The sequence below is a fragment of the Pistacia vera genome, unplaced genomic scaffold, assembly GCF_008641045.1.
Source record: "Pistacia vera cultivar Batoury unplaced genomic scaffold, PisVer_v2 Contig140, whole genome shotgun sequence".
In the NCBI taxonomy this organism is placed as follows: Eukaryota; Viridiplantae; Streptophyta; class Magnoliopsida; order Sapindales; family Anacardiaceae; genus Pistacia; species Pistacia vera.
In genome coordinates, this window is record NW_022195467.1 from 350010 (window position 1) to 363726 (window position 13717).

Sequence of the window (13717 nt, forward strand, 5' to 3'; positions counted from 1 at the left end):
GCCTAGTATTAACAAACAAACCAAATTATTAAATATTCAGTAAATAAATAAGAGAAACTATTTCTTAAGTTTCAACAACTTGCTCTGAATACCACTACTAGATGACCTAATGGTAAAAGAGCAAAGAGAGGTTCCATGAGCTCCTGAGTTTGAGTTTCTCTAGGCACTAATAGGGATAGTCATTAGAGTTTCTATCAGGTTGATGGTTGTAGAGCTTCGGAGGATTAGTTAAGGTACGCGTAAGCTAGCTTGGACACCTTCAGTTAAAAAAAAAAAAAAAAAAAAAAAAACCAAGCTTGCTATGGATTGTTATAGCTCTATAAAATAGTTAGTTGCAAGTTACAACAGTGTTATGCTATGCCTGCATATCATGTTAGCTAAGCTTGACCAATCAAAAGACAGGGGTATGACTTGAAGTTTATCCTAACTTGAAGGGGTGAAACATTTAACAAAAATTGTACATACTCATTTAAATAAATAAAAAATTAACCAACAACAACAATACGAACAACCAAATAGAAACGTCAGGTGAAGAAAGGGGATCAGATCTTAGTTCAATTTCGCAAAGCAAAAATGATCTCGCAGTTCTTCGTACTGTCTCAACGAGGCGATAACATCGTCTTCCGTGACTGTGAGTTCCATCTCACTACTTTTCTTCCCTAGTCTCCAATTTACGTCGTAATTTTCACGACATCTGTAGCTCGTTGATCTGAACTAAATTATCACGATTTCGCATCAATTATTAAATAAACAAGCTCTAAACAGCTGATTGATTACCAATTTTAATTGTTATTGCAGATCGAGGTGAAGTGCAGAAAGGAAGTGCGGAGATATTTTTTCGTAAAGTGAAGTTCTGGAAAGAAGATGGACAAGAGGAGGCGCCACCTGTCTTTGTAGGTATTATTTTAGTTAAAAAAATGATCAGTGTGTATTGATTTGGGATCAATGTGGTTAATTATTTTTAATTGATTTTTGTTTTTGATTGATAGAATGTGGACGGTGTGAACTACTTTCATGTGAAAGTTGTTGGATTGTTGTTTGTGGCAACAACAAGAGTTAATGTTTCACCATCTCTTGTGTTGGAGCTTCTGCAAAGGATTGCTCGTGTAATCAAAGATTATCTTGGGGTTCTCAATGAAGATTCACTGCGGAAGAACTTTGTGCTTGTATATGAGTTGCTTGACGAAGTCATTGTAAGTTTTCCTGATAGCTAAATTGTTGTTTGATTATCAATCAATTGTTATAGCGTCTTGACTGACTGCGGTCTCTTTCTACCAGGATTTTGGTTATGTGCAGACAACTTCTACTGAATTGTTGAAATCCTATGTGTTTAATGAACCAATTGTGATTGATGCTTCACGCCTACAACCTCTTGGGCCTGCTTCGATTTTTATGGTACAATATCATTTATTTAATCACTTTTTCGAGTACGTGGTTAACTTGCACATATCCTGTTTGTTTAATTGTGAGAATTTGGATTTTAATGCAGCAAGGTACCAAAAGAATGCCAGGAACAGCTGTCACTAAATCTGTTGTGGCAAATGAGCCTGGTGGTAGGAAGAGAGAAGAAATTTTTGTGGATATAATTGAAAAAATCAGCGTGACATTTAGTTCAAGTGTGAGTATTGTGCTCAATTTTGTAATTATTTTTTATGTTAGTGTTATTACTCCATATGTGGTGTAACTTAGGCAAATCAACTCAATTATTTACAAAAGTTTAATCTAAAATATTTTCAACATTCCTAAAGAGTATAGGAGCAGAAAAAAAAAAACATAATAGTCTGCTATTCTTGATCCTAAAGCATATTATTTTTATATTGATTTTTCATTCTGGAAACCTTTATGCCTTCCTGCTATGCCCTCTGTACTGATCATCACTATAAAACAGGAAAGAACTGAAACCCGTTTGCTTTCAGTTGTCCTTACTCACATGAAAATATATTACTGCAGAGATGAAGAAAGGCCCTTTATGATTACTATTTATTCTAATTAGAATTGCACGAATCACGATGCACATATACTTGTCTGTTGTTGGCTTTGTGAATCCTACGTGGCTGTAGTCTGGTTTGATGTCATTTGATGTCTTTGCTCATTTGCTTTATTTGAGGTCATTGGTCAATTCTATGGCTATTGAATTTTGGTTTCCTTGCAATGTTGACTAGCTTATTATTCTCTAATTTCACTGCTGGTTCATCTGTTAATTATAGTTAATGAGCTTCATAGGATATTTGTGGGATGTACCTATGATGCCACAATATTTTTCTGACATGTGACGTCTGTCACCATGTTATTTTTTTTCACTCCATATAATATCCATAATATCTGAATTTCAAAAGATGTAAAAACTGTCATGCTTGATGTTTACCATAATGTGTATCCACATTGCGTTTAAAATTTTATATATTTTACGACAAAAGATTTTCTGTTCATATGTTTTATTAGCTTCAGTATATATCACTTTATATTAAATGATTACATTTTTTCTTTGTTCTTTGTGACTAATACTTCCCTGAATGAATCCAATGATGTTTATACAGGGATATATACTGACTTCTGAGATTGATGGCACCATCCAAATGAAGAGCTATCTTACTGGAAACCCGGAAATACGATTAGCTCTTAATGATGACCTGAGCATAGGAAAAGATGGGAGATCGATATATGGTACAGGCTTTTACGCCTTCTTGGTGCATTTATGGTTACTTTTTCCCTAACATGACACTTTAAAATTGCTGAAGTTATGCTTTTAAAGTTTGTAGAAAGATTTATTTCTTTGTGTATGGTGCCTTTGTAGTTTTTTTAATACATATATTTCAAATGCTCTGAGTAATTTAATTCCATATGCTCTCTCTTCAAGCCTTTCCCAAACTGACCAGGCACTGTTTGCTTGACAGATTATAGGAGTTCATCTGGGCCAGGAGCTGTGGTACTTGATGACTGTAATTTTCATGAATCTGTACGCCTTGATAGTTTTGATCTGGACAGAACTCTGTCTCTGGTGAGTGAAACTAAGATGCTGTGATCTTGAAAATTGTTTATAATTTAAGGACACTATTTGTTTATATCCTGCTGTATAAATTAGTGCTTCATCCTGCTTGTCTTTGTCAGGTTCCGCCAGATGGTGAATTTCCAGTCATGAACTATCGTATGACCCAGGAGTTCAAGCCTCCTTTTCGTATTAACACGTTGATTGAAGAAGCAGGAGCCCTTAAGGTGATTATTGTCTATCATTTCAGAATTTTCAGAAATAAGGGGTGGTGATGCTAATATAAATGAGCCTTTATCATTGGAAATTACTGGACAAATGTAAGTTATAGTTCTGATCAGCACTCCTATTATTTAGCTTCTAACCTGTGCCTCCATTCTGTATGCTTGTGATTGTATAGGCTGAAGTGATTATTAAAATAAGTGCAGAATTCCCTTCCAACATTACGGCAAACACAGTTGTTGTAGAAATGCCTCTTCCAAAATATACTACCAGGTATTGTTATTCCATGCATTACATCTTATTTGATGAAGTAAACTGATGAGATTTGTTGCGTATCCTGGAATTATTGATTAGATTTATATTTATCTGAAGTATTTAATTTGTTTTCTATGGTCTCTAATATGTTTCCTAAACAGCCTCATTGGCAATTATTCTTGATTGACCACTTTGTGTTGCCAGCTTATGCCTGTCTGGTTTTAAGTATGGATTCTGATATTTTTATCAGTCCCTCACTCTAATACAAATTACTGGATGCTGACAGTACATAGTGACATATTGTCTCAAGATACTTTGCGAGGGTCTCTTAGTTTAGATCATTTACTAGTAGAAATATCCAACTACTAATATAAACAGAAAAACCGCCATGAATTTCATCCGGAAGGGGCAGCAGAGTCTTGTTTCTTTGTCTTTGATGCCTTTGGCTGCTGCTTTCAGATGGAAGCTTAATTGTAAGAGTATTTGGTAAGACTGCAAAGTGTCATTAGGTTCTGCTATAGTCTGCTGCAGTTAAATAGATAGACACACTGGTTCTGCTTGAATGGATGAAATACTAGAAAGCTGATATGTGTTATCATATTAAAAAAAGGTTTAGAGAAAGTTGCTCATCTTTTTGTATATGAGAAATGGCTGAGAATTATCTACGATTTGATGAGTTAACACAGATAGATTACACCACTTCTGCATGAATTATGTTTTGTGTTTGTTTATGTTTAATTGTATACATGTTGACTGTTTTGAATCAAAATTTCCACAGAGTGAGTTTTGGATTAGAACCTGGAGCAGTTGGGCAGAGAACAGATTTCAAGGAAGCTAATAAGCGACTTGAATGGGGTTTAAAGAAGGCAATAATTTCTTATGAATTCTTGCATCACATTTGCTTTTCAATAATTTTAATAAGTCCATTGTTGAGGGGTTGCACCGTTTCATTGCAATTATTAATGCATTATTCAAATATATAAGTTACTTGTGGGCACAATGCTTAACAGATTGTTGGTGGATCTGAACACATGCTACGTGCAAAGTTGACATTTTCACAGGAATCACATGGTATTACCTATTGATTTTTAGAAACTCTCTTACTGGAATTTTGAATTTTTTATTATTTTTTTTTTTTAAGGGTGATGAGTTCTACACTTGCATGTTTTAGGTGTTACTCTTTTTACCCTTGAGGACTTACTTCTCTTACTATATTTTTTGTTCAATACAGGAAATATCACAAAAGAATCTGGACCCGTCAGCATGACTTTCACAATCCCAATGTACAATGGGGGTTTCGCATCAATTATTACATAAACAAGCTCTAAACAGCTGATTGATTACCAATTTTAATTGTTATTGCAGATCGAGGTGAAGTGCAGAAAGGAAGTGCGGAGATATTTTTTCGTAAAGTGAAGTTCTGGAAAGAAGATGGACAAGAGGAGGCGCCACCTGTCTTTGTAGGTATTATTTTAGTAAAAAAAAAAATTATCAGTGTGTATTGATTTGGGATCAATGTGGTTAATTATTTTTAATTGATTTTTGTTTTTGATTGATAGAATGTGGACGGTGTGAACTACTTTCATGTGAAAGTTGTTGGATTGTTGTTTGTGGCAACAACAAGAGTTAATGTTTCACCATCTCTTGTGTTGGAGCTTCTGCAAAGGATTGCTCGTGTAATCAAAGATTATCTTGGGGTTCTCAATGAAGATTCACTGCGGAAGAACTTTGTGCTTGTATATGAGTTGCTTGACGAAGTCATTGTAAGTTTTCCTGATAGCTAAATTGTTGTTTGATTATCAATCAATTGTTATAGCGTCTTGACTGACTGCGGTCTCTTTCTACCAGGATTTTGGTTATGTGCAGACAACTTCTACTGAATTGTTGAAATCCTATGTGTTTAATGAACCAATTGTGATTGATGCTTCACGCCTACAACCTCTTGGGCCTGCTTCGATTTTTATGGTACAATATCATTTATTTAATCACTTTTTCGAGTACGTGGTTAACTTGCACATATCCTGTTTGTTTAATTGTGAGAATTTGGATTTTAATGCAGCAAGGTACCAAAAGAATGCCAGGAACAGCTGTCACTAAATCTGTTGTGGCAAATGAGCCTGGTGGTAGGAAGAGAGAAGAAATTTTTGTGGATATAATTGAAAAAATCAGCGTGACATTTAGTTCAAGTGTGAGTATTGTGCTCAATTTTGTAATTATTTTTTATGTTAGTGTTATTACTCCATATGTGGTGTAACTTAGGCAAATCAACTCAATTATTTACAAAAGTTTAATCTAAAATATTTTCAACATTCCTAAAGAGTATAGGAGCAGAAAAAAAAAAACATAATAGTCTGCTATTCTTGATCCTAAAGCATATTATTTTTATATTGATTTTTCATTCTGGAAACCTTTATGCCTTCCTGCTATGCCCTCTGTACTGATCATCACTATAAAACAGGAAAGAACTGAAACCCGTTTGCTTTCAGTTGTCCTTACTCACATGAAAATATATTACTGCAGAGATGAAGAAAGGCCCTTTATGATTACTATTTATTCTAATTAGAATTGCACGAATCACGATGCACATATACTTGTCTGTTGTTGGCTTTGTGAATCCTACGTGGCTGTAGTCTGGTTTGATGTCATTTGATGTCTTTGCTCATTTGCTTTATTTGAGGTCATTGGTCAATTCTATGGCTATTGAATTTTGGTTTCCTTGCAATGTTGACTAGCTTATTATTCTTTAATTTCACTGCTGGTTCATCTGTTAATTATAGTTAATGAGCTTCATAGGACATTTGTGGGATGTACCTATGATGCCACAATATTTTTCTGACATGTGACGTCTGTCACCATGTTATTTTTTTTCACTCCCTATAATATCCATAATATCTGAATTTCAAAAGATGTAAATACTGTCATGCTTGATGTCTACCATAATGTGTATCCACATTGCGTTTAAAATTTTATATATTTTACTACAAAAGATTTTCTGTTCATATGTTTTATTAGCTTCAGTATATATCACTTTATATTAAATGATTACATTTTTTCTTTGTTCTTTGTGACTAATACTTACCTGAATGAATCCAATGATGTTTATACAGGGATATATACTGACTTCTGAGATTGATGGCACCATCCAAATGAAGAGCTATCTTACTGGAAACCCGGAAATACGATTAGCTCTTAATGATGACCTGAGCATAGGAAAAGATGGGAGATCGATATATGGTACAGGCTTTTACGCCTTCTTGGTGCATTTATGGTTACTTTTTCCCTAACATGACACTTTAAAATTGCTGAAGTTATGCTTTTAAAGTTTGTAGAAAGATTTATTTCTTTGTGTATGGTGCCTTTGTAGTTTTTTTAATACATATATTTCAAATGCTCTGAGTAATTTAATTCCATATGCTCTCTCTTCAAGCCTTTCCCAAACTGACCAGGCACTGCTTGCTTGACAGATTATAGGAGTTCATCTGGGCCAGGAGCTGTGGTACTTGATGACTGTAATTTTCATGAATCTGTACGCCTTGATAGTTTTGATCTGGACAGAACTCTGTCTCTGGTGAGTGAAACTAAGATGCTGTGATCTTGAAAATTGTTTATAATTTAAGGACACTATTTGTTTATATCCTGTTGTATAAATTAGTGCTTCATCCTGCTTGTCTTTGTCAGGTTCCGCCAGATGGTGAATTTCCAGTCATGAACTATCGTATGACCCAGGAGTTCAAGCCTCCTTTTCGTATTAACACGTTGATTGAAGAAGCAGGAGCCCTTAAGGTGATTATTGTCTATCATTTCAGAATTTTCAGAAATAAGGGGTGGTGATGCTAATATAAATGAGCCTTTATCATTGGAAATTACTGGACAAATGTAAGTTATAGTTCTGATCAGCACTCCTATTATTTAGCTTCTAACCTGTGCCTCCATTCTGTATGCTTGTGATTGTATAGGCTGAAGTGATTATTAAAATAAGTGCAGAATTCCCTTCCAACATTACGGCAAATACAGTTGTTGTAGAAATGCCTCTTCCAAAATATACTACCAGGTATTATTATTCCATGCATTACATCTTATTTGATGAAGTAAACTGATGAGATTTGTTGCATATCCTGGAATTATTGATTAGATTTATATTTATCTGAAGTATTTAATTTGTTTTCTATGGTCTCTAATATGTTTCCTAAACAGCCTCATTGGCAATTATTCTTGATTGACCACTTTGTGTTGCCAGCTTATGCCTGTCTGGTTTTAAATATGGATTCTGATATTTTTATCAGTCCCTCACTCTAATACAAATTACTGGATGCTGACAGTAGATAGTGTCTCAAGATACTTTGCGAGGGTCTCTTAGTTTAGATCATTTACTAGTAGAAATATCCAACTACTAATATAAACAGAAAAACCGCCATGAATTTCATCCAGACGGGGCAGCAGAGTCTTGTTTCTTTGTCTTTGATGCCTTTGGCTGCTGCTTTCAGATGGAAGCTTAATTGTAAGAGTATTTGGTAAGACTCCAAAGTGTCATTAGGTTCTGCTATAGTCTGCTGCAGTTAAATAGATAGACACACTGGTTCTGCTTGAATGGATGAAATACTAGAAAGCTGATATGTGTTATCATATTAAAAAAAGGTTTAGAGAAAGTTGCTCATCTTTTTGTATATGAGAAATGGCTGAGAATTATCTACGATTTGATGAGTTAACACAGATAGATTACACCACTTCTGCATGAATTATGTTTTGTGTTTGTTTATGTTTAATTGTATACATGTTGACTGTTTTGAATCAAAATTTCCACAGAGTGAGTTTTGGATTAGAACCTGGAGCAGTTGGGCAGAGAACAGATTTCAAGGAAGCTAATAAGCGACTTGAATGGGGTTTAAAGAAGGCAATAATTTGTTATGAATTCTTGCATCACATTTGCTTTTCAATAATTTTAATAAGTCCATTGTTGAGGGGTTGCACCGTTTCATTGCAATTATTAATGCATTATTAAACTATATAAGTTACTTATGGGCACAATGCTTAACAGATTGTTGGTGGATCTGAACACATGCTACGTGCAAAGTTGACATTTTCACAGGAATCACATGGTATTACCTATTGATTTTTAGAAACTCTCTTACTGGAATTTTGAATTTTTTCTTATTTTTTTTTTTTGGGGGTGATGAGTTCTACACTTGCATGTTTTAGGTGTTACTCTTTTTACCCTTGAGGACTTACTTCTCTTACTATATTTTTTGTTCAATACAGGAAATATCACAAAAGAATCTGGACCCGTCAGCATGACTTTCACAATCCCAATGTACAATGCTTCAAGGCTTCAGGTAAGACATCATGTTAACTTTCTAGTTGTCTGTGCAACTCTGCTCTTTGGTAACAAACTCAAATTTGTTAACTTCAATCTGTGTTAAATATGAAAGGAGTTTATCAGACTAGAGCATTGCTAGGTGTGTATACAAGCTGAGCTGAGCCGAGCCGAGTATTTGGACACTCAAGCTCGGTTCATGATGTACAGTGTCGAGTTCGAGTTCAAGCTTGAATACTTGGGCTCGAGCTCGAGCTTGCGAGTATGGGTGGGTACTCGAGCTCATTCGAGCTTGAGCTTCGAGTTTATTGTGAGAAGGGGGCTGTTTGTCATTTTAAAAACTTGAAAATAAAAAAAAGTTACAAAACTTGCAATTTGGCCCTCCGAGCGCAACGAGGCTTGCGAGCCTATTGAGCTGAGCTTCGCCCTGATCGAATCCGGCTCGACCTCTTAAACGAGCCACTCGAGCTCGAGCTCGACTTGATTGACTTTGAGTCGAGTTCGAGCTTTTCGCGAGCCGAGCTCGAGTAGCTCATGAACTGCTCGACTGGCTTCTCATCCCTAAGCATCGCCTTGATCTGTAATGTTCAACCTCATGTTAGTTCAGATTATGATAGGAAACAACAATTTCTTTTGAATCCTTTCCAATTATGATTTTCCACTGTAGTTTCTGTTTTCTGAGAAATTCATTTTGGCGTCGTGATGGATTTATTGACTTCTTGGCAGAAATTGCCCAATTCAGTCAAGCTTTGAACCTTGATGCTTATAGTGTTCAAACACTAGATAGTAGGAGGTCATTAGTTCTGAGAATATTAGTTCACAGGAGCATTTAGACCAGAAATGGCCAATTTTTTAATGGCTTTATTAACTATGATGTTTTTATTATCACCCTGTACAAGCATCTATATACACTTGAAAGTTCAAGTCTTGTAGCAAGTCCACAAGAATCTTCTTCTCTTTACGAGGGAAGAGGGCTTTATGCTGTTATCTGTCACCAACTAAATGGCAGTTGACAACATAACAGGAGTTAACATTACTCTGCGTTGAAGTCAAAACCATCTTGATCTTCTCTTAGCGGGTTTGAGGATAACCAGTTTTATATGATCATTTGATGCAGGTGAAATACTTGCAGATAGCAAAGAAATCCAGTACATACAATCCATATCGATGGGTGAGATATGTGACGCAGGCTAATTCTTATGTTGCTCGTATATGACAGTAGAATTTCCACCCTTCCAATCATTTTGTATCTTGTTTATGTGCTGCCAGTTTTTCTTGACTACTTGGTATGGTTTAAATATTTACCTTAGAAATGTACTCTTGGCTAAATGGAACTAATTCTTGTATTGGTTGTTATATTGACTAGTATAGATTTATTTTCCGACTGACATCATTTATTAATTAAAATATATTATCTTATTTGTTGAAGTAAAGATCTAATCAAAATAAAAATAAAAAAGTTTTTTAGACCTGTGTCCAAGTGTCGGGCCAATAGGTAATGTGCTGCTAAGCGGTGGTGTTGTGGAGAAGATATCGATAAAGTAGTTAAACTACTGTTTGACATAACATTTTAGGGTGGCCCATTTTCAAATCGGATTTATGAAGAGGAAGAGGAAGACGAATAATTGAACTAACGACAGGCGTGTTTTACCTACAACCCTGCTTACAGTGTCTCCTGTAAAACGCGTTGGCAAACATTTAGCTGAGAAACCCATTAAGTGATCTCGACATGACATTTACCAGAAGTCATTGACTCTCTTCCCTCTCAAGTGGAAGCCAGTGGTCCTGCAAGGATAAGAGTAATGTTTTAGTGTTTTTTGGGTAAGAGGAGTAATGTTTTAAGTTTACACTACCATTAAAACAAAAAGTATTGTACAGTGGGTGGCTCTGTATGACTTCTCTGTTTCCATTTGGCATGTTTAGCTTCTGTATCGTGGCTTTCTCTGTTCAAATGATATTTTTTTTTATGTTCTTATCTGATGTTTTATCATTTGTGGTAGTCTGGTGATAGCTGTTTCTTCCCAGAATATCACTCTAAAACTCTAGAAAGTTTTGTTGGCAACAACCTAATCTAGTTCTAAATGACACAACTGGGCATTTATTTATCAATAAATCTCAAATGATAAGGAAACACACAAATGAGTCTTACAAGATGGGGTCGGTACACATACCATAATTAACCAGATTGATAACGATAGTTACTAAGAGTGAAGGACAAAAGTCGCTGAATACCTCCATGATTCATATCGATATATCAGTTGAAGTAAACAAATCAAACTCACACTCATCCCAAAAAGTTATATTAAAACCTGTGATTCATTCCACCAATGGAAGGGCCATGACCTGATTTGGAAATTATATATATAATGACGTATTAGGTTCCAAATTTACTCCAACAATCGAAGTTACTTTATTCCCCCGCTTTTTTTATTTAGCAATTGAAGTGGCAATGGAATTAGATGAAAAGATTAGCTTACAAGTAATAACACCCCATTGGTTAATTAATTATATTTTACCATCACATTCATAGTATCCTGACATAAGCCATAACCCAATTAGCGTCAACCATTCATGATTTAACACAAGAATATGTCTGCCATGGCCCATGATGATTCTTCAACTTGGTTGGGATTCACAGTAACTCCCATACTTATTTTAATGGTGTGGCCAAATCAGATAAAAAGCAAACAAGTTTAACTTGCTTTTGCTTTTTTGCTGAATGACGAGACCATTTGATTCCTTCATCTGTAACTTTAACCTTTATAAACTCAACACACCTTCTAGGAACCTAATATCAGTTTTTCTTGTATTCTTTATCATATATTTTTTACTCATAAAATGCCAATTATAAGAATTCACTATTAAGATTAATGTCATTAAGTCTTCATTTTATAGACGGAGTGTTTTGGGTCAGTTTACACACATCTCAACTAATCTTTTAAGGCTTTAAAACTATTGACCGAGTAAGAACTCAATGACTATTCCATTAGCAATCAAAGAAAGATTTAAACTTAAAACCTCTTAAGAAATACATCCAAAAGTCCCTATCGAACCACTCAACTATCCAAAGATAGCTATTATAACCATTTACTTTCCATATATCCGTAGTCGTAATTCTCTTGTTTGGTTTGGGCTCCATAGCTTTATTTATTTAATTAATTCACATGGGGAGGAGTCAGTTAACGTCGCGTTGAAGTTTTCATATTTGACTTGTCAACGAAAAAAACACCAAAGCTTACCAAATTTTCCATTTTAAGATACACGGCTTCACTTTCGGTTTCGGTTTGCAAGTGTCAAACTTTTGTCTTTAGTACCCAAAATGGCAATTATGCTTTTAACACATGCCAATACGGCAATGCCCATCTCCTCTCATATTATTCTCTACTTGTTTCTCAAGTCTTACTATAAACTTGTGCCTTTGCTGTGTAAAATATTGGTTAAAGGCTTACCAGTAACACTTGTTATATCTTTATATCATGAAATCATTTTAGATTGATACATTGTTGACTAATATATTATAATCATACTTGAGTGATAAATGATGTAATATGTTGATTCTAATAAAATTTGATTCCAAATTGTCAAGTGAGAAAAAGTCTAAGCGGACTAGTAAAATGTGTCTTGTTACTGCAGGAATATATGCAATCAGCTTCAACTCAACTTGCTAATCAAATCCCTTTCTGTCGTCAAATCCAATCAACGTAACTGCACACTTGTAGTTGTGTGTTGGCAAGAGATAGAGATGAGTATGGCCAAAGCACCCTTTCAAACACTGAATAAACACACACACACACACACAATGCTTTTGTTTTGTTTGCGTACTTCGAGAGTTTCAACAACTTTTTCTTTCTTTTTTTACCCTCTTTCTCTTCTGCACAACATTTTGACCTTTTATACAGAAATTCATATAGGTGGAAAATAAAATTTAATTAAAGCTTCTAAGAAATACCAGGCGTTATTTTTATTCATTAGTTGTCATTTTTTTTTTTTGTCTTTATTTAAGACATTTTGATCACACGTCATTGAAAGCTTACTAAACAGGGAAAGTCTGTATTGTTGAAAAATGAAGTCCAATATTTGAATAGAGACCTGTGTCAATTGTCAGCACTGCATGTTCAAATATCTTTAATTAGTTAGATATCCTGAGAAATTTCTAAAGTAAAACTAGAAAATTGTTATAAATCATTAATTGTCATTCGATTTTTGGGTGATCGAGTGATTGAATATAGACTCTTAGATATTATCTATGCTTGATACTTAATGAAATTAGAGAGTGTGTGTGTGTGTGTATTTGAGAAGGGTAGAGGGTCCACTTTGGTTAAAAATAAGGAAAAGTAATAGTTTCTCTCAAGAGTTTTAAGATATAGGGTAAATGTAGATGTGCATCCTAAGCAAAAATGATTATCAAAGTCATCCTATTCAAAATAATCCAAACTTGCATGCTGCGTGTATAGAAGAACATTAGAAAAGGAAGGTTCTCGTCAAATTAAGTGAGCTAGAGGATTTGAATTTATACAAGAAAAACGAGGCCATATTGATGTTGCTCTGCTGCCATCATTTAAATAAAAAGACTAGGTGTCCTATACATGAATATGAAAGAAGAACATATAAAGGGCGTCCCCCATAACCCAAAAACATTAACATCAACAAGTCTTAATCAATCTACTCGGTCGGGGAAGAGAGAGAGAGAGAGAGATAGAGATTACCCAAAATACTCTTCCCATCTGTCTCTCACTCTCTTTCTCTTTCATAAAACAGTAAAAACTTGAAAATTAAAAAATAAAATAAAAAGCAAAGGCGGTGTAAGGTTGAGCTAACCAATACCCCAAATTCAGTGACATTGACATGTCTGCCCTCATTAATGGACCCCACTTTAAGTCTCCAACCAGCGGCGCCATTAGTCTTTACTTAGTTTCCAAGCTCACCCACCACCACCCTTCTTC

The 13717-nt window shown here is 34.9% G+C and overlaps 1 protein-coding gene across 1 annotated transcript; it reads left to right on the forward strand.

Moving 5' to 3' along the window:
• Nucleotides 1-474: 474 nt before the first annotated feature.
• LOC116123172 (AP-4 complex subunit mu) lies at nt 475-10160 on the forward strand. Its single transcript, XM_031408979.1, has 24 exons — nt 475-631; nt 799-893; nt 990-1193; nt 1279-1395; nt 1490-1618; nt 2538-2664; nt 2895-2998; nt 3109-3213; nt 3387-3481; nt 4242-4329; nt 4474-4534; nt 4695-4757; nt 4829-4923; nt 5023-5226; nt 5312-5428; nt 5523-5651; nt 6571-6697; nt 6928-7031; nt 7142-7246; nt 7420-7514; nt 8267-8354; nt 8499-8559; nt 8720-8793; nt 9892-10160. The coding sequence occupies exons 1-24, from the start codon at nt 574-576 to the stop codon at nt 9988-9990; spliced, it is 2544 nt and encodes an 847-aa protein (XP_031264839.1). The 5' UTR covers nt 475-573; the 3' UTR covers nt 9991-10160.
• Nucleotides 10161-13717: the final 3557 nt, after the last annotated feature.

Bases quoted from the DNA above. Each gene is read 5' to 3' on its own strand.
- LOC116123172 (XM_031408979.1), top strand. From the start codon at position 574: ATGATCTCGCAGTTCTTCGTACTGTCTCAACGAGGCGATAACATCGTC. The intron at 1,194-1,278 runs GTAAGTTTTCCT...TCTTTCTACCAG, and splicing joins AGTTGCTTGACGAAGTCATT to GATTTTGGTTATGTGCAGAC. The intron at 2,999-3,108 runs GTGAGTGAAACT...TGTCTTTGTCAG, and splicing joins TGGACAGAACTCTGTCTCTG to GTTCCGCCAGATGGTGAATT.